The 20,232-nt window shown below is 40.5% G+C and overlaps 2 protein-coding genes across 4 annotated transcripts; one reads left to right on the top strand and one right to left on the bottom strand.

The window, feature by feature from the left end:
* Nucleotides 1–8,342: 8,342 nt before the first annotated feature.
* Nucleotides 8,343–13,115, top strand: zgc:114130 (uncharacterized protein LOC570332 homolog). Of its 3 annotated transcripts, none has more exons than XM_054794520.1 (3): nucleotides 8,343–8,691; nucleotides 10,420–11,631; nucleotides 11,782–13,115. In XM_054794520.1, the coding sequence occupies exons 1-2, from the start codon at nucleotides 8,632–8,634 to the stop codon at nucleotides 11,629–11,631; spliced, it is 1,272 nt and encodes a 423-aa protein (XP_054650495.1). In that variant the 5' UTR covers nucleotides 8,343–8,631; the 3' UTR covers nucleotides 11,782–13,115. The 3 variants fall into 3 exon arrangements, with proteins under 3 accessions (XP_054650495.1, XP_054650496.1, XP_054650497.1); XM_054794522.1 differs by having other exon boundaries at nucleotides 8,649–8,691; nucleotides 10,420–10,510; nucleotides 10,593–13,112; XM_054794521.1 differs by having other exon boundaries at nucleotides 8,343–8,686; nucleotides 10,420–13,111.
* Nucleotides 13,116–13,366: 251 nt separating this feature from the next.
* On the bottom strand, nucleotides 13,367–20,077 carry trappc6bl (trafficking protein particle complex subunit 6B, like). Its single transcript, XM_054794523.1, has 7 exons — nucleotides 19,843–20,077; nucleotides 19,471–19,568; nucleotides 19,286–19,353; nucleotides 19,088–19,205; nucleotides 18,926–19,009; nucleotides 18,750–18,843; nucleotides 13,367–18,045 (listed from the first exon to the last, which is right to left on the bottom strand). The coding sequence occupies exons 1-7, from the start codon at nucleotides 19,901–19,903 to the stop codon at nucleotides 18,014–18,016; spliced, it is 555 nt and encodes a 184-aa protein (XP_054650498.1). The 5' UTR covers nucleotides 19,904–20,077; the 3' UTR covers nucleotides 13,367–18,013.
* Between the last annotated feature and the right edge of the window lie 155 nt (nucleotides 20,078–20,232).

The raw sequence follows: 20,232 nt of genomic DNA on the forward strand, positions 1-20,232 counted from the left end.
TAGTGTAAAGGTGACTATGGGGTGCTCGTTCATGTCTAGAGGGCTCTAATAATGTTTAAAAATGTATTTAGAAGGTTATAAACATGTTTTCTATGCTTTAACTATGAAAATATTCCATTTATAAATAAGGAATCGTACTTTGAGGAAACTGACCTATCATGGAACTATGGTAATTAACCTTGATAAACAAGTATCAGTAATGTAAACTCTGAAGTGTTATAAGCAGTTTTTAGGGTTTAGATAGAAACAATTGTGGTGTCATCTAAAAAAACCTTGATACAGGCTGTTTTTAACTAAAACATGCAAAAGCGGCTATGGGCATACAGGTGCATGTGATATTTACTCATGGATGGCAGAATGCCGGTAGTGACGCATAACTCAAATTCTAAATTAGAATACACGGCAAGTTGAGTATTAAAAATACGTTTGGAATAAGACCAGGACGAGAGGTTAGGAAGTCAAAGTCCCGCCTTCAAATGACAGAGTTGTCTGTCATTTTAGCAGCTCTGAGTGAACGGGGACGGTTTACATGATAGTACATGAAACTTTAAAAAAACACACACACAAGCCCCCTTTTTCACTAGATCGCTTACCTGTAGACCGACCCTGAGACTCATTTCAAATATTTGCTTTTCCTGGTTACAAATCGCATAAACAAACCAGAACAAGACCTTAAAAGACGTTAAAGTAAAATACCGTCATATAAATGGCCCCCTCAGGCCCAGAGGTTCTTTGAAAGCAGCAACGCTCACACATTGACGAATGGGGCTGGAGGTTCATTATTGAAGGGAAGAGGGGGTGGGGGCTGGGGAAAGGGAAAGGAAAAAAGAAGCAGATGTTCATCAGGTCTACTGACCCCCTTCCCCAACACCAGCCCCCCTCCTTCTCCTTATTATGTCACTTGTAATAGTAGCCTCTTATCTCAAGAATCCTTTGTGGGCCTGTGGAGGAATTACTCCACTTGGAGTTTCATTGGGATGGATGTGCAATAGGGGTGTAATGGCACGGCGTAAACACAGTGCGTACCTCGATTTTAAGGTCACGTTCGGTTGATTTTCAGTACAGTAAGGAAACAAAATGCAAAACATAAAAAGCTTAGCTTTTGTGATTAATGATCGTTAAAATGAAACATAAAACACTGCATTGTGCTGGTAGGTTATTCTATACAGCACACAGAGAAATGGAAGGATGTGGGGAGCCACACTGATACTTTGATGCTAAAACCAAATCAATATAGGTCAGTACACTGTAGTATAAGCTATATACGCATTGCGTTATGGAGGACTAAGCAAATTAGTGTAATATATAAAAACATATCTCATTAATAACTAATTTTATTTTTAAAAATAAGCCCTGTGCCAATAAACACAAGGCATGGCACCCAGTCTGCACTTTGGACAACCCTGGTTTATCGCATTTATTTTAAGAGAAGTGCAACAGTAAGAGCTTTACCAATGTAAAAGATTGTTTTACATAGAGTTCCTTGTTGGTTGAAGCGTAGCATTAATAGTTCCAGCTTGCAGCCCCGTTCTCAAACTCTACTGAACAATGCCGGCACACTGCTTTGGTCTTCCATCCATCCATCCATTTTCTATGCCGCTTATCCTCACCAGGGTTGCAGGGGTATGCTGCAGCCTATCCCAGCTGATTTGGGGCAAGAGGCGGGGAACACCCTGGACTGGTCGCCAGCCAATTGCAGACCGCTTTGGTCTTATCCACTTGTGTTGGTCCATTGACAGAGTGTTCAAAAACAGGACAAACAGGGTCTCCAGGCTCTAGAGTCTCCTTGACACTATCACTAGCCTGCTTTTAGGGACACTACTTGGGCTTGTGAAGCTGCACTGCAACGCTGAATGTACACTTCCTGTCCCTCACTTGGAATGCCTACGTCATATTTCTATTTTTGTTCATTTAACGATTTTTATGCTTGAATATGCTTGATTTAGTCCAAAAAATGTACAATTTTATCAAATATGAATATTTTTGACTAATAAAAGGCTGTATGTAATAATAGGCTTAGCCATGATGTATTAATGAGTTTATTTAGAAAAACTGCGATAGAGTCAAGGCACGCAAAGTGGCGAGGGACGATTGTACTGTTACACCCCCAGTGGGCAACACAAAGACACATTACAGCTTCTGACACAGTTATACATCCATTGGCAATATTCAAATTGTGTACTTATTTTTGTCAGTCTCCAAACCTTATGTTTACCTCTTATATTATGCTTCCCATTCCTACAAGGGATGCTGTCGGGGAAAGTCCTTAACACGATTCACCTCATCATTTCTCTAAACCTGGTGTAAAAAGAAGGCACCCTGCTGCCACAGTTTTGTCGACAGCGCAGTCACGACGTTGCCTCTCAGATCTCCTCTCTTACCAAACAAATGTAGAATCAGCAAGTGCCTCTCAAACAGCCTGGTGAATTATTTCACTGCAGGAAAATTAGCCAGATAAAGCCGACAACTGTGTCCTCTCTGCATCTGCTTGATCATTTCAACATCTGCGCTCCATCACTTGAGTCTCTTGATTTCACGACAAAAAGCCTCCATCCTACCACTCTCACTCCAATCCCACTCCTCCAAACAAGCCGTCCTTCCTCCCATTCACATGTGTTAGGCCCACTGTCAGTGTGTATGGGGGTAGAGTCATGGAAGGCGGGCCATTAGTTTGTTATTTGCTTCTGCAGCTCATTGAGCTCATTGTGCTCCAGAGGTACTCTGGCCCAGCTGGGCTCAACAAGAAGCAAAACTCCCTTTCAGAATTTCTCCCACTTTGTCCCCCACCCCCATCTTCTCTTCAGATCCGTCCTATATTCCCAGTAATCCCCCAAATAACCCAAAGAGATTTGTTTATAAAAGTAAACCCAACTTGCCAACCAAATAGCTTGTTTGCAGATAACGTTTGTTTACCTAACCACATCAGCAGAGGGGCTTGCTTGCCGCAAGGCAATCATGTTGTTGACTTCTTGCTAATTGCTTGTTGTTAACAGCGGTGGTCTTAATCTGAGGCTAAAAGCAGAGAAAAACGAACATCTCTAGACGCTGACGTGATTACAGTGGTATGTCCTTGCCAAACTTCATTAGCCGTTGTTCACGCTTGCCAGAAAACCGCCATTGGTCGGAGGGTCATGAACGACAGCTCTGAAGGTGTGAACACGTCCAAATGATGTGACACACAGAGAGAGGTAGCCATTGAACAACATGTTTATTAGTGGGGTTGTACTTTGCAGTGATGTGCTGTAGGACTGCACTGAAATTGATTTCTCCTAACTGACGAAAACCAAAGGCTGAGATCCAATTTATAATTACAATTCAGCCCATGCTCTTAAATTCAACTAATGTTAAAATCTATAAAATCAATATGCATTAGTCAAAACATTGTTTTACCAAATCTCCTGTGTATAACGTCATTAAATTGTGCAGGTGTGCCTAATGTAGTCAGTAAAGTGAACTTGCGTCAACTTGGGAAGAGTGAGCCTCAACTTCCGCACCTGCCTCAGTGTGCCGAGGGCAGGGGTGTCCAAAGTGGCCGCGGCACATTTTAAAGATATAAATTAATAAGAAATCTAAAAAATCAAACAGCAAAATTGAAAAATCAGCAGTCATTTTACAAAAATAAAGTCAAAAGTTGTAATCTGACAAGAACAAGTGGTCATTTTACAAGAATAGCGTTGTACAAGTATAATGTTACAAGAATAAAGTCTAAATATTATGGGGATAAAGTCATAATTACGAGAAGAAAATTTACAAGAAGATGGTTGAAATAATTGGAAAGAAACTGTAATTTTATGAGAATAAAGTCAACATATTAAGAGAAATTCTAAAAAGTATTTTAACAAAAAAAAACAAGTTGCAATTTTACGAGAATAAACGAATAATATTATGGGGAAAATAGAATAATAGAATTGAAATAGAAAGACAATAAAAATACATAAATACAAAAATACAAAAAATACAAAAAATAAGTAAATAAATAAAAAAGAATGTTATTTTTTAAAAGTAATAACATTGTGAGAAGCAAACATAACAAAATGAAGTTGTAACTTTTGGAAAATTAGGTTTGGGAAAAGTTCTGGGAATAAAGTTATAATGTTATGATATTTTTATTATGAGGATTATTTAAAAAGAAAGTTGAAGTTTTTAAAAACCCAGCATAAATGAAAGAAATATTTTACAACAATAAAGTCAAAATATGAAGACAAAAAAAAAATTATTCTAACGACAAATGTCAACATTTGTACGAGAAAGAACATGCGTTGGTCTTTCATTTTTCGTATGTGGCACTCAGTGGAAAAGGTTTGGACACCCCTAGCCTAGGGTGAACCTTACACAATTACATCACCACAATAGTGAGTGTGTGTGTATTGGGGGGGTGATCCTCTTGTCAAACCCAGAAGCACACACATGCTGGTAAGCACACACAAACATGCTCACACTTAATGAAAACCATTCGGCTGGACCAAAATAAACTCATTGTCTTCACTGAACTCATCTTTCACTGCAGGCCTCAAGCTGTGATCCAGTTTCAAGTGTGCTCAGACTTTCTTGGTATGGGGGTTGGTGCCTCGTCTAAAAACCACTCAAAATGACGCGCAGGCCTACCGTTCTAGACGTAATACCCAGGATTCAGCAACTGCATATAAAATAGCTCTAAAAATCTAAATAGCTGTTCAACTCTTTTTCTTCTCTGGTACGTACTCCTAAAGTCAAAGTAAAACATGAGTTCGGGATATATTTTGTCTTTATTTATTTTACTTTTGACATCCATAACAAATGCTGGTAAGCGTGTGATAAGAGACACACAGACTAGCAGGCCCAGCCAAGTGAAACTCTCAAATAGATATTGTCATGGTTCTTCTCTGCAGTGGAATTTTTCACACTACTCCATTTACCTTTGAAATCAAAGACCTCGCTCCTCCCTGTCTGTGTCACAGGGACAGGCTGTCTCCAAAATGTCCTTTCAATCCATATGGTTCTGTCTCTCTGTTATCTGCCTGTCGTAGCAAAGTGCACTTTAAGAAATGCCAGTGGAAAAAAGTGTTGTCATATATGCTCAAAATGTTAAATATGTTGGGACAATATTAATGTTTTAGCTGTGGAAGGGTTTCTTGTTTGATCGATAAACAACCGACAGAAAACACCTGAACTGTATTTTAAAAATATTTCCCAAAACTACAGGATTAAAGAAGAAAGGGATCTGAATGTTTTCAGGAACTGACATATGATCAAAAAAGCACAAGCAATTTCATTTGTCTTATCTTACACACTTGGACTTTCTCTTTTTGCCGTCAGGATGTTGTTCACGGTTTAACATACTGTATATACGTAACTTTTATTGTTTGTTTCTTTCATTTTATTACTTAGTTGTCCTTTTTAACACGATCTTGTGTTTTATATTTGATAGTAATCTGCTTACTAATAATTTTTGCATATATTTTATTTCATGTTATTTTTTTTCTGGAGTTTTGTTTGTCTCTTTCTGTTCAAATGAACCTACCCGACAATTCATATCTTTGGAAATTAAACTTTCAAACTCAGCAGGAGCTCAAATACTTATTTTGCCCAGTGTAAACGCATCCACTCATTTTCTATACCACTTGCGCTCATTTGGTTTGCGAGTGAGCTGGAGCCATATGACTTCGGGCGACTGGTCGCCAATCAATTGCATGACACAAACAACCATTCACAACTATGGACAATTTAGAGTTTACAATGAAACTAAAATGTATGGGGTTAATTTACTGTAGAAGGAAACCCATGCAGGGACAGGGTGAACATGCAATGTCCATGTTCCAACGTAGATTGGAACCCCGAAACCCCGATTTAATTTAGGGCGCACTCACACTAGGCCATTTGTACTGTGCTGGACTTGGGCGTGATTCCCTCTACCACTCCTTCCCCTTTTGGATTATTTGGAGCATTTGTATTTATTTCTACTATGAAATGTGTTGGTTATCATGAAGAACTTGCAATCGCATTACAGTCAGTCTGTGTATGGCTCCTTTGCACAACACTAGCCAAACATGCCCAACTTCAGATGTGAAGCGGGCCCAAGCACAGTATGACCTTACATTATTTTCTGTGTGTATATGTGGGACACATAGGGGTAGCTTTGCTGTACAATATTTGGTTCGTTAGTTAATAACACCCACGCTCCCTATCCATGTAAAAAAAAAAAGGTTGTGCAAATATCTTTACGTGCAGAGACCACAGGAATAGATCGATGGCTAATTATTTAAAAGGATTTGATAGTTTATAAAGGCAACTATGGTGCCCTCTCAACCCAGAACAGGTGTCTTATAACATTTAGGAGACTATGCACATGCTTTGTTGCCACATATTTAATGTTTTGGGAGAGAACTGGACGTCATACGCTCAGCCCAGATGAAGAGCTATACAGTCGGCCCTCACCACTCTGCGGTTAAAATTTCACTGTAGCACTGTTTTTCAAAAACATATTGATTAATAAATTATTCTGTTCTGTTGTTTAAAACAGCCTATTATTAGTCCAAACATATTTTTTTGTCTAAATCTAGCATTTTCAAGCATAAAAATGGCTAAATGAACTAAAATACAAATATAAGGCATTCAAAAGATGTATTCAAAGACAATGATATGTAGTACTCTACACTGTTCACTTGGTGTTACTGAAATGTTCGATGAGACGCAAAAGCGGCAGACTTGATCGCCAGAACAACAGGTTTTTATTATCTCACAACAGGCACAATAATCCCTAATCCGGCAGTAACCCAAGGCAAGGTAAAACTCAACTCTGAACGCCCGAAGTCACCTACTGTCCGCCACTCACTCTGCTCCCCTAGGGAACACATTTATAACAACACGCACGAGCATCAGTCTTGTTTATGTCTTAAAAGATGTATTTTCTGTTATTATATCCATAATATTGGGTAATACGAGTGTAAAGGTATACGGGTGTTAGTCTAGAGGACTCTGATAATGTTAAAAAAACGTATTTAGAAGGTCGTAAACATGTTTTCTATGCTCTAACTATGAAAATATTTTATCCATAAATAAGGACTCCCACTTTGCGGAAATTCGCCTATGCCGGTCACGTCTGGATTTGTCAAGATAAATGAGCAATTACTGTTCATGGATGAGTCACGGTTGAATAAATGAATTAAATAATGGAATGGAATATGTTTGTTTTCGAGTAGCTTCATGTTTATCTTAAAGGGACTAACTGTATCGGCTTCCTCCAGCTGCCTAGAGGACGCCAACATTCGAATGTACTACAAGCATTATATCCATCAGTTATGTTTGTTGTCAACTAATAACAGAGATTTGGCAAAGTTTAGCCACTAATGTTAGCTACAGGGGCAGCCTTACCATTAGGCAAACACAGGCAATTGCCTGGGGCCCCGAGATTTCCAAGGGCCTCCAAACATCTTAGATTATTGATTATTTTTATATTTTTTATTTTTTTCTTTGACTTAAAGTACATATTACTGTTTTAGTCTTAATTCACGTGCTTAAAACTCCATCAAAATGCCTAATCTATCATGAGCGCTTTGACTGCTACCCACCTTCCATGCTACTGCGCTTGTGCACAATGACTCCGGAAGATGGGAGCGAAACAAACTTTTTGGCGCGGTTTGGAGAAAACTGATGCGGAGTTACCCCAGTGGACTGGTGAAGAGGAGAAGGCGAGAGGAAAGCAAACAGCTTTTTAAATCAAAACTCCAAAGGCAGACAGCCAGACGCTCTTGACAGCAGCACAGCCGAGAAGAATGCAGTAGATTTCAAAAGCAGAAAAAGAGAGGCCTAAATTACATACTCACCTTTTGTAAAAATAGAAATTAAAATAAATGTTGAAAAATAAATAATAAATCAGTGCAGTACAAGGATATGGAGGGCCCCACAGGCTGCATTTGCCTTGGGCCCCCAAATGTCTACATGTAGCTATCACATGGTTAGCTATCATTGTATGTGTAGCCTAACAACAGCATGATGGAAAATTGTTGATTGGTTCTCTGGAACTGTTTTTGTGTGACATGAACGCCAGTCATCTTATTCAGGCTGAACAACAATTTTTATTACGTTTAATTTGTAATTGTAATTCTTCGTTTTAAACCACTATGGGTAACATATTTTTTGTATGAAAAAAAGTAAGCTTTTGCAATCAGTCTCTTTACAGCTTTCTTTTTTTATTGCACCGTTTTAGAGATGAATAAGTAAATTTAACTGCATATTTACATGAATTTTAACCTTGGGACTCAGTCCTTGTAGTTAATCAGCATTTTAAAACTTTTTTTCAAACTTTGAAAACACGGAGTGATGCATGCTGGGTATTATGCAGTTTGGTATGTGACGTCATCGTCGGTGCTACACTCGGAAACGGCATTAAATACGTAAAATCTGTCAAATTTATCATTTTCAGTCAGCTAACCTTGAAGCGGAGCCGTAAAGGCTGCCGGACTTTGACTGGAAACAACTTTTTGGGCGGGTTGGAGTCGCGGTAGGGAGTCGTGGGAGTGGCCTGCAGCGGTGTCCGGTTTTAAGCTCACACGTGGTGGGCGACTTGGGCTTTACTCACGACCACAAACTTCACTTGTGCTCGACTCATGCAACAGGGTGGGCCGCGGACTGGAGCACACTGACCTGAGCAACATGCCGTCTTACCCCCTTGGCCAGTTCGCTGGCCTGGACCTGGACGAGATGATGTGTAAGGTAAAAAAAAAAAAAACGACAAGAAAGTGCACAAATTAACCATATTAGCGTGTCATGTTAGCTCACCTGAACTTGTAACTGTACTAACGTCATATGTTTGTCTGTATTATATAGACCGAAAGTTAGCTTGGGCTTCATGCTAACGTGTCAAGCTGGTCGCTCATTATTCAGAGTATGCTCGCATGCTTTCATTCAAATCTAAATAGCTAACTTTAACACACCGTTAAACTCCACTTTTACGTCATTGTAAGCGAGCAAAAGTACGACCAAATGTTCATTAGTAAATGTGCTTTCAAATGAGCGTGCTAAAACTTGGTCACGTGGGCAAAAGGTATAACTTTCTAAATCAGCTTAACTTGGTTGGAAGTGTACCTTGAATCACTATTTCTGTTCTTGCCTTTCTTCGCCAGTTCGGGGTGTGATAATAAAGTAATCATGTGGTTGTAAAAGACGGATTTAAAAGTGTTGACAGTGTTGGTGTCTGTCTGAGAAATTGGGTAGTCAGCTGATTTGTGTGCAAATCCCTTCAGGAGGGAGCAAATGAGTTGAGTGCCTTAGCTCAAAGTGAACACTCAATGAAGCAAACATCCACTCTCTGCTAACTAGCTACAGTTGCACTTTTTCAATCCTATTGTAAATTGCATTTATCTGCAAAATGCACACGCTTTCAATAGATGGTCAATTTGAAATGTTATTGTTTTATTGCTTGACTGCAAATTTAGCGTCATTAATTAGTTCTAATCCTAGGTCTAACTCTAACTCTAACCAAAATGTACGGCACAAAATAATGTAAATCCAAGTAATCCGTTCCAGAAAGCCAAAAATGTTAACACAACATGTTTATATACAGTAATAGTTATACTTTTACATGCAGAAAACAATTTGAAATGCATATAAATGAGTGAAAGGGATAGTGAACATTTAAGGTTACTTTTACCTTCATTGAAGATGTGATTTTTGCCTGCTCTAATACACGATGTGGCAGCGAGATCAACCACCACCATCTTCCTGTTTTGCCATGAGTTATTTCTTGAATTCAGTCAACCCAAAATGGAGCAAAAGAAAGCGTTTGGACAAAGGTGAGAAGCACCTATTGAATTCAAGATTAACTCGTGGGAAAACAGGAAGGTGGTGATGGTTGATCTCGCTGCCACATAGTGTCTTTGGTAACAGTCCCATCTTCAGTAAAGGTAAAAGTAACCTTTAAATGTTAATTTAGCTTAAATTTGTCATTTATATGCATTTAAAATTGTTTTATGCATGTAAAACTACTATTGTAACGCTATAAAAACGTGTTTGTGTAAACATTTTTGAGAGTCAATCGCTGATGACAACATAGACGGGCAACGTAACTTAGCTGACATCCAGCTGCGGCTGCCATCATGTTACCTAACTAATAGGATGCTAACAAGGAAGGCCGTTTTGTGATAAGTACATTAAGAACATGGTTGGACTCACGCAGTGTATTAACACAAGACAAGTGCCATATTGTACGCGAATTGGAGAATGCATGCAAAATTGTGGCGTAATTTTTTTCCGTTGACCGAAAAATACACTAATCGCGGCAGACGCTAACCGAGGTTCCACTGTGAATAGAATTTACAATGATGATTGCATAATTTTGATTGCAATTGTGCTTCCCTCATATTTTGCAGCTATATGTCTTGTTTTGTAGTGCAAGGGAAAGACTTTTTATGACACTGGGGCCATTTTTCTGTCTTTGTGCAGCAATTGTTGAGCCTTGATCTGAGGGATCCGGACAGTCAGCTGTCATCGATCGGCAGAGCAATGAAGACGCCAGGCTTCATCAGTCAGCAATGTAGCTGTGACACATCACTCTCCCTCACCACCCTTTCCTGTCTCGACACCGGCCCCTCAGATAATGTCTTTCTGTCCTCCAGTATGTGGGGGCAGCAGCCAGAGAACCATCAAACTCCCCATCCTTCCAGCCAGTGGCGTAAGCAAGGCTTTCTGTCTCAGCGCTCGGTCAGCATGGTGGAGACCGGCAGTACCGCAGCAGCAAGCCTAGGCTGGCCTGGCGCAGACATGATGATGAACGGGCAAGAAGGCATCAGTCCTACTGCACTGAACCCCAGCATGTCTTCATCCACCTCCTCTGTCTCCTCCGCCTCGTCCCGCTACAAGACAGAACTGTGTCGCTCTTTTACAGAGAGCGGTATGTGCAAGTATGGAGGGAAATGCCAGTTTGCCCACGGGCCTGACGAGCTGCGTGATCTGAGCAGGCATCCGAAGTACAAGACGGAGCCATGCCGCACCTTCCACACCATCGGCTTCTGCCCCTATGGGATCCGCTGCCACTTTGTTCACAACAACGAGGAGGAAAAAAATCACCTCTCCCACTCCTCTTCCTGTTTCTCCTCAAACTTTGTCCCCCAGTCCCTTCCCTCCTCACGCTCCAACAGAATCCCGCTCATCAAACAGAGCATCAGCTTTGCTGGGTTTCCTTCTACTCCCCAGCAGGCTCTTCCTCCTCCTCTTCCTCCTTCTGCATCTTTCACATGTGCTCCATCTGCCTCTCCTCCTTGTGCCGACATCACTGACCTCCTCTCTCAAGTCTTCTTGGAGATGGAGCCTTCTACCCTGGAGGCCTCTACTGCCCCACAGTACCAGTCCCCCGCTGCTGCAGATCCACGCTCTCCCTTCCTGCCATCCCCAGACTCAGGCTGTTCTCCATCTGGTCCATCTCCGTCTTTGTCTCCGTCCCTGAGACAGAGCCCCGGTGCTTCGACGCTCTTCTCGCAATCTCTCGGCACGCGATCCCCGTCCTACACCTCTCTGTCAGATCAGGACCAGGATGGGGGCAGCTCGGCAAGCTCGCTTAGTGTATTGGAGGCGTGTGGTGGCAACAGTGAAGGAAAACGCCTCGCTGTATTCAGTCAGCTCTCAGTTCCTGAGGACACAACTGGATTGTGCCTTTAGGTATACCACAGACACATCGATTCTCTGCTGACTTCCGTATAAATACAGCAGACACATGTCGTGATCATACACACACACACACACACACACACACACACACACACAACAACAGGACCTAAAGTGTGCCAACAGATACTTTTTTTTTTTTAGGTGCCATAAAGAGGTTCCCCTATCAGGTCCACAAAAACAGTCTAGATGAGACAGAAGTGCTACGAGTGTCACTTCACCACTCTTGTGAGACATGAGCCAAAGCCAGCGACGTTCCACTTTGTAGTTGGGCACGTTAAGTGTGGCGGGATCAGGACCACCATGTGGCCTCACATTTTAGGAAGCGTCTTGCAGTATTGTTTTATAAGCTACGTTTTCTTCCTAACAGTGTGAGGTTTTGTTGAGGTCACGGGCCTCGGGTGGTAAGCTTTAAAACATGTTTTTAAACAAATTAAAAAGTACCTGTAGTGTTACAGAGCAGGTCATGTTGAAAGCTTTTCTAGTTTGCGCCAGAAAGGTGTGATGGGAATGGGGGGGGGGGCATCTTTTTTTTTTCTTCTTTTTTTTTTTTTCTTTTTTCCCCCCCCTCTTCACCAGTCAAGAGTTGCACATCTGTTTTGGTTAATGACAAAACAATCACAAAGATATTGCTACATTAAAGTCACTTACATTTTAAAAATGACCTCTGAAATCGGATAGTATATCCATGTTGGATGCTGTAATTTTCACAGTGTACTAATAATAGTAATGAGGATTGAGTTTATTCAGTGAGACAGTCCAACTATTTTGCATCTTGTTTAATCAGTTATGATCAAAAAGGGGCTTTTGGCTTGAAATAATAGCTCAAACATTCCAACATTTGGGATTTTGTCCTTCCAACGGGCTCTGTTCTTCCGATGAGCATCAGTATTAACCCTCTTTGTTCCGGTGTCGTATTGTAATGATTGCGCAGAGTTTGTTGCCTCACTTGAGCCACATCCAGCGCACTGTAGCCTTTTGTATGCTAAGCCTTTTAGAAACGTTATCAGGCTGTGTTTCTGTGTGTTTAATGTATTTTGTTAGATGACCATATCGTCTTCTATTTAAAAGGACCTTTTCACCTTGTTTTGAGGCTTGCTTAGTATGGTAGGTGATAGTCTTTAGTAAATTAATTTCTTTAATTTATTTTAACATATTTATAGAGGACGTTGAGTTGTTAATGCTTGTATCAAGTTTAATATATTTGAGTTTATTTTGCATTTTTTGTACTGGAAATAAAGGTTGTTTTTTTTTTAAATTATAAATGTCTTGCTGCCCTCATTTAGACTTTTCTGAAACAATACTGTTGAGCAACACACTTGGGCATCTATGCAGTATGAGGTTGGGTTAAAGATTAGTACAGGACTAGTAAAACTTAAACCAATGGGCCACAACTGCACAATCAAATCAGTTTCGATAGCGACTCAAGACAGGATAGGAAACGGAAACAGCTTTTGGTATGAAGCAATGTAACTCTACACCACTGCAAGCTTCAACCACAATAACAAACTTTCATTTTCAACAGTAATCCTCTTCAGGGTCAAAGGTGAGCTGGAGCGTAGCCCAGCTGACTTTGCTTAAGAGGTGGGTTGCACCCCTGGACTGATCACCAATCAATCACAGGGAATAACATTTATTTAATACATTGAAAGTGAAACACTGACAGTGTCATGCAAAACTGAGTGTGACGTCACAGTGTTAGTTTCTCTCAGATGAAATCATTCAAGAGACAAAGTTTCGCTTGAGCTGATTTGCTTTGTTGATCCACTTTAGCGGTACATAAACCCACATTGTATCGTACACTGCTTGAGGATGCATGTTATACATTGTCTTCTATAACCACGTCCTTCAAGTTACACTACCTTACTTCTTGTGAGCGGTAGCACAGATACAAACATACAGGAATGTCTTCTGAAATGGCCAGTTTGCAGTAGTGTTTGAAAGTTTGTTGTTTACCTTGTCAAGTTGTTTGAGAGTGACAGTATCAAGTCTATTGGGGACATCTGTGTGTTTACGTGTTCAAAGCTGTGCAAAACTGAAGAGAAACAAGCAGTCCCCAGGCCTGCTGGAGCCTGTGTGACAGCAGGCTGCTGTGGAGATCTCATGTGGAGATAAGAAGTCTTTTGTTTGGGAGTTTAATCTCACCAAGCTTGGTCTCCCACCCATTTCCTTTCTCCCTTAACTTGCCACCAAGCCAGTCCAAACCCCCCACCCCCTACGTCTTCCCTTTCTTTCCTTCAGTGATGTCGCCTTTCACATCGTATACTCTTAGTAGTTTACAGGGCTTCTGGGAGCCATTGGCTTCATTAGCACAACACTGCTTTAATTATTATTGCCCATTATGAATCCCCCAGGGCTAGCGTGTCTTTACACTACATATTTCTGTTTTAAGTATTAGACAAACACACATGCACAAATGTATTCTATACAAAGGAGAATGTGTTGCATCCATGTGCAGGTTTGGGGTTGGTCCTTACTCAAGGGTATCTCAACTGGGCTCAGTTCTACTTCACTGATGCTCAACTAATAGTATGCCATATAATATCTCGATAATTCGGACTATCTGCATGAGAATAAAGATTTTCTCTAAAGAGCAATAGATACAGTACAGAGAGAAAAATTAGTATCTGCCCTGCTATGAATGTCTACCATCCGAGTACTACCCCATCTTGTCACCTTTAACATGAGAGGGGGTGTCTGGAAGTGATTAGCTGCTGTTAAGGGGTAAAGGCATGTGTGTGTGTGTGTGTGTGTGTGTGTGTGTGTTTGTGCTCAAATGGTGTCTGTGAGCTGTATTGTATCTGATAGACATTCTCCCACACTGTCGCCCTGTGGGGCATAGAATAGTCAGGCAGATGGCTGCATTCAGGTCCACCACAGGTCAACATATGGCCCATAGAGACAAAGTTTGTGCTTGCGTGTGAGAGTAAGAGAGTCATTCCCAGTATGCCTGAGTGGAGGAGGTTGAATGACAAGGTAAAAAGCGGAAAGAAGTAATCTCAGGAGCAAGGGTTAAAGAAAAAAAAAAAGAGGATAAGAGTGAGCGGCATCCCGTGAGATCAGTCATGGATGACACAACAATAAAACACAATACTAAGGCTCCTGGGACTTTAAATCTTCACTTGATTCCATTGGACTGAAACTAATCAAAGCACTTAGTTTGGTTATTTAAATCGTGGATACAGTTATGAATCATTACCTCAATTTGAACAATTAAGCAAAACATATTCAAATAAAAACTAATTCATTATTTGTTTCACTGGCAGATACATTTTTAAAATGAGGCTTCTCCAATACTTAACCAGTTGAGATTTTGGTTTACTTCCAAATTGTACATCCTAACAGGAATCTTCAACATTCACTGTAGATTTTGTGTGACTTTATTTTTTACAAACTTTTATATGCCTGGAGGCCTGTCACGATAACAAATTTTGCTGGACAATAATTGTCCTACCAATTATTGTCGATAAGTGATATTATTGACAACATTTTTTGAGACACATTTTTTCATTTATTATATGGCAAAATAAAGAGAGTACATCGTATCAAAAGCAATAAACTTTAATTAGCTTTTAAATAAGGCAAACAACATAATAAATTAAACAAACAAAAACAAATCTATGAAAATAAAATGGACTATTTTAGCAAAACATGCACAAAAATAAAAATCACAATAATAACCCAAAACAATAAAACATACACCCTGTCTCTGGTAAGAAAAAAACACTAATAAAAACCATACATGCAGTTATGTAGTGTATTGTTAAATTAATATAAGGGGTCATATTTCAGCTGGGCCACATATCTGTCATGGCGGAATAAAATGAAATGTTTCTGATGTCCCTCAACACGTCTTCTTTCACTCGGTTCTACAGTTCAGGAATTGCTTTTTGTGACACGTACATTCGCCCAGGCAAGTCGTACTGTATTTCCCAAAATGTTGGCTTTTCAACTGTATTAAAAAATCATTTTCTTTTGCGATGTAGCGAGCGACACTGTCTGTGAGCACGCACCATTTTGCGCTGTTTCGTTTTATATTTACTTTGCCGATCAAACGTCTCAGTAAGCGCTGATTGTCGGGACGAAGGCATTCGGCTTAGAAACCTGGGCTTTTGGGCCTTCATTCACATTAGCGTTCGCTTGCTAACTTGTTATCTGCTCGCGCCCTGTCTGTGTATCCACTCACTAGTAGCCCCGCCTCCACATACTGGAAGACAAAGGCTGAAAGGACGGTTCACTCTCTCTGTTCATTCCACTATAGAACCAACGCGCACAGACACATGCAGAGTGAACCCTCTTGTCATCCAGTCTGTGTGGTACAGACAGACAAGTTAAGCAAAGCATATATGCGCGTCAATTTATCGAGGGGGCAAAATTTTCAGTGTGATCGCATGATTGACCAGGTGATGTCCCAAGCTAAGGTTCTCTTTATATGCAACTGTTTTTAAATAAAATGGCATAAAAACATTTTGGCTACTCTTTAACAAGACATAGGTGTTTTTGTGAGTAAAAATGCAAATGTTTAAAAACAGGCCGTTTTAAAAGCACAGGGCTGTAGTTGCGTATATGCAGCATACTAAGCTTAGCAACACTTTTCCAGTAAGGTGTACACTTACCAAGACCGGCAAAGACACATTAGTCCAGTAACTGAAATTCCCTAACCAAATATATGCCAGGTAGAGCAAGAAAAATACGTTTTGGATAAGTCCAGGAGGAAGAGCGGTTGGTGGGCACATGTGTTACTGACAAATTAGTGTCTTCAGGCTATTTGACATTGTCATCTGTACACAGACCTTACACAAATAAAGGCAAAAACTGCGCGAAAAAACTGCCATTTATGCTGGATCGTCGTCGTGTAAACAGCCCTAAGACATGAAGGAACAGGTACATTCTGCTTTTTCATGTGTTCTGCCTTCCCCCTCTAATTCATACCCTCCTCTATGTCTTCCTGTCATGATTTCTCCCTGCCCCCAGCTCCTCCCATCTATAATAAACTCCTCTTTCGACCTTTCATTTCCCTCAAGCCTCCTGTCAGGCTCCTAATTCTCTCCTTCCCCAGTATGTTTTGACTCAAGTCTCACATTCTCCACCCAGTTTCTGCAACTTCAACCCTTGCAGGCTCCCTCCCTCGCTCTCTAATCCTGCCTTCAGACTTGTTTTCTTACTTTCAGAGAGGATTTGGGTTTTCAGTGGATTGCAGCTAATGGGCTAAAGAGGGAGCACATGCATATTCTGATTTTGTTAACATTTTACTTTGAGTTGATGTGCATAAAGCTGATGAAGCAACTGAAGTGCGCATACAATAAGACTTTTGTTCAAATGTGTTAACTGAATTACAACGTAGCCATGAACAATATCAAATGCTAAATTGGAGGTGTGTGAGAGCATGGCACGAGTGCCTATAATGTAATAACAGTCTTATGTGGCCCTCTTGTGGCTAAATAGGAACGTACATTTACTTTGTTGTAGTGATTAAAACGTCTCAAACTGAACCACCAGTACTTTTAGGAAAATTATGTCGATCAGTTTCTGTCATCAGGGGAGCATCTATATGATATTTTGGACCATCATCATGGGAGAGTATCTTTTGGCAGAATGGTGTTTTTACTATCTTGATCAAAATCTTAAAACCGTGGGGAAATCACAAGTATTCAGATTTTGCGCTAGTGGATTGAACCAAATTGTAAGTCGAGCTTAAAATGCAAAAAAGACAAACGGAAGCAAGAGACGACAGAGAGTACTGACGCTGACTGCAGCCTAATAACCATAAAACGGCATCAGTGACAAAGGGGCGTAAAGATGGAGCTTCAGTGGCATCAATTGGTGACTGGTTATGTAGGCAGATTGTAGCATTGTCCTGGTGACAGATCCAGCCACCACTGCACAGACCGGGGCCCTCAGCCAAGCGGGATATCTACATACCCAACCACCTATTGGATCTACCCCCTTCAGGCCTGTTCTTTTTGTTTACCCTTTGTCAGCCTTCTGTATATATTCAGCAGTAAACACATTTTGAGTGGTTATAGAGGACTGAAACTGTCTTTTAGTATTTTTAATTTATTTCCAAATACATCCATGTGACACAGACATTTATTAGACAGCGACAATTGTGGTCTATTTTCATGACATCTCCATTTAACAAATGGGGAGTAATGCTCTTATTTTATGTGATGATTACAAGTAAAAGGTAGCAAAGCCTGTTTTGGACTTATTACTTAGAAGATCAGAACACGGAGTGGCTTGGGTTGTTTGGCTTCTACATTTGATTCTTTCTGTTGGTGCAGTAATGAGAGGGAGAGGAGATACTTCACTGTCTGGGAACATCAGAACTCGACTTGCAGGAGAAGGGTGCATGAACTCTGGTGGTGGTGCCACGTCATAATTTTTGGATCACCACTTGAAACTTACCTGCAAATTCAAAGAGCAGTGAAGTCAAACATTTGGTTTAACTTGAACTAACTTAATGGACCCTTTAAAAAGCCTACCCAGTGGAACCTCGGTTAGTATGTTTTTCAGTTAACCTTAAAAATCAGACCTTCTGGAACAGATTCATGATTCTAACCAAGGTTCCGCTGTACCCTTTTTACACTACATTTCTATTTAATATGCAGTGGAGCAACAACAGTTGAACGCAATCCTATCTGGAACACTGGTTGACGTCAGATTATACTGTATGTAACAAGTCACAAATTGTACGGTGACACTCAAGCAACAAGTGTCACAAAAAGCCAAACACAGTGAATCAGTTGATGCTCACTGAATTGATGTCTGATGCTTTATGCTGATAAAGTCATGCATGTAAGTGGTTTGAACTCTGAAGTTCTGTGAGTCTTTAGAGCAGGGGTCTCCAACTTTCATGACTATTACAGCTACTTGGTCAGCCATTGTCTTTGGGCTATTTTGTGGTCATTTGTCATTAAATACAGCCAGAATGTCTGAATTGAACAGTTACAAGAAATCTAAGAGTTATAAATATCCCTTGACCCTTTGGTGAGCTACTCAAAATCAGCTGGCAAGCTACCTGTTGTTTCTCGAAAACAGCGGCCAAATACACTGGAGAGGATACAACTTTCAACATGACGGCTAAATAACTGAAGTCTGATGGTACTCACAGGATGGCATGACAGAGACCTCAGCTGTCACCACACTTTCCAGACCAAGATTCGACAGCGCTCCTCTCACCACACCGCATGAAAATGCGAGGTACTGCCATGAAACACTGACATTAGGATCATTGAAAATAGTTTATGTAAAACAAACAAAAAAAGAACTGAAGATGTGCACTAACCTTAGGTGCTTGATCCAGATACTGTTTTCCATTTGAGAGCTGTGTCAGCAAAGCAAATTTATTGTCCTGCAACACATAGGTGCCCTACATTGACAGAGAAAAAGATGTAAGACAAATCATTCAAAAACGATGATGAATACAACAGCCTGTTTTCTTTTTCACCTGATGGTTGGTTCTGAGATTGTCCACCTGCCTCCTGAAGACCTTTGTCCAAAAGTCTTTACAAATAAATTTCATTATATCCAACTCATCCTTGAAGCAGGGAGAGTCCCTAGTTAACCTTAAGAGGCAAACACGTTTAAACATAAAAATTAGGAGTGTACGATATTGTTATCCAAATTGTATATGGGAGCCATGTACCTCTCAATAAGCCCTTGCCCCACTCTGAAGCCCATCCCCTCCAGGACAGAAACACGGGAAGCTCTGTCCTGTACAGAAAGTAATAATAACATGCGGCATGTATATGTACATGTCAACAAACTGCACATGATTAAAAGTGATTCTCATAGGAAATTATGTAAATACGGCATTTATTATATACGAACCTTATTGTCCGTCTCCCCTTTACTAGATTGATGATCCCTGTAAACATGTGATACCATCTCCATATGGAGAAACTCAAATAGAGCTTCGTCTGCCATTCCTGACATGGTGGTCAAAAGAAATAAAACACAGAAAAGGATCGTGGTTAACGCTAAACTCGAGCAAAGTTTATTTTGTCGACAGTCAAGACTGACACCAAGCAGCCAGTTTTAGCGTCTTGGTCTTGGCTATCTTGGTCATTAGTTCACATCAAGCAGCACGTCGTTGCACGTGTATGGGACAATTGGGACAGTGAATAAAATGAACATTCATTCAACGATAAAGTTACGCAAATGATGAGTATGGGTATTGGAATGAGTAAAATAAAAACGTACCCGTGAGACGACCAGCGACAACAGACGTAAACAAACACTTCCGGGATTCGCTCGTAGTCATTCACCGGGGTACTCCGCGGATTAAGACAAGCACAGTTGGTAAAACAAACGTTTAAAACAGTAGAACACGCGGGTTTCACTGCGTATAAGCAATTCATAAAGAAATGTAACTTATGTTACGTTTTGCGTCAGTTAGCAGAGAATGGCACGCATCTGCCGTAGATGGTTGTGGAAAGAATGCTCGCCATTTCGGTGTACGCCGGATTCCTACATAAAGCTTACCCTATCTCAATAGGCAGCCATTCCATCCAATCGTAGTAGGGAGCGTTTTTCCACGTGACGTAAATACACCTTTCTTATTGGTGTTTGGGATATTAAAAAAACCTTCCT

The sequence above is a fragment of the Dunckerocampus dactyliophorus genome, chromosome 12 (genome assembly GCF_027744805.1).
Source record: "Dunckerocampus dactyliophorus isolate RoL2022-P2 chromosome 12, RoL_Ddac_1.1, whole genome shotgun sequence".
Lineage (NCBI taxonomy): Eukaryota > Metazoa > Chordata > Actinopteri > Syngnathiformes > Syngnathidae > Dunckerocampus > Dunckerocampus dactyliophorus.

Bases quoted from the DNA above. Each gene is read 5' to 3' on its own strand.
- trappc6bl (XM_054794523.1), bottom strand. From the start codon at position 19,903: ATGACTACGAGCGAATCCCGGAAGTGTTTGTTTACGTCTGTTGTCGCT. The intron at 19,206-19,285 runs GTACATGGCTCC...TTGCCTCTTAAG, and splicing joins GGGCAAGGGCTTATTGAGAG to GTTAACTAGGGACTCTCCCT. The intron at 18,046-18,749 runs GTGAGTACCATC...TTGAATTTGCAG, and splicing joins GGTCTCTGTCATGCCATCCT to GTAAGTTTCAAGTGGTGATC.
- zgc:114130 (XM_054794520.1), top strand. From the start codon at position 8,632: ATGCCGTCTTACCCCCTTGGCCAGTTCGCTGGCCTGGACCTGGACGAG. The intron at 8,692-10,419 runs GTAAAAAAAAAA...GTCTTTGTGCAG, and splicing joins TGGACGAGATGATGTGTAAG to CAATTGTTGAGCCTTGATCT.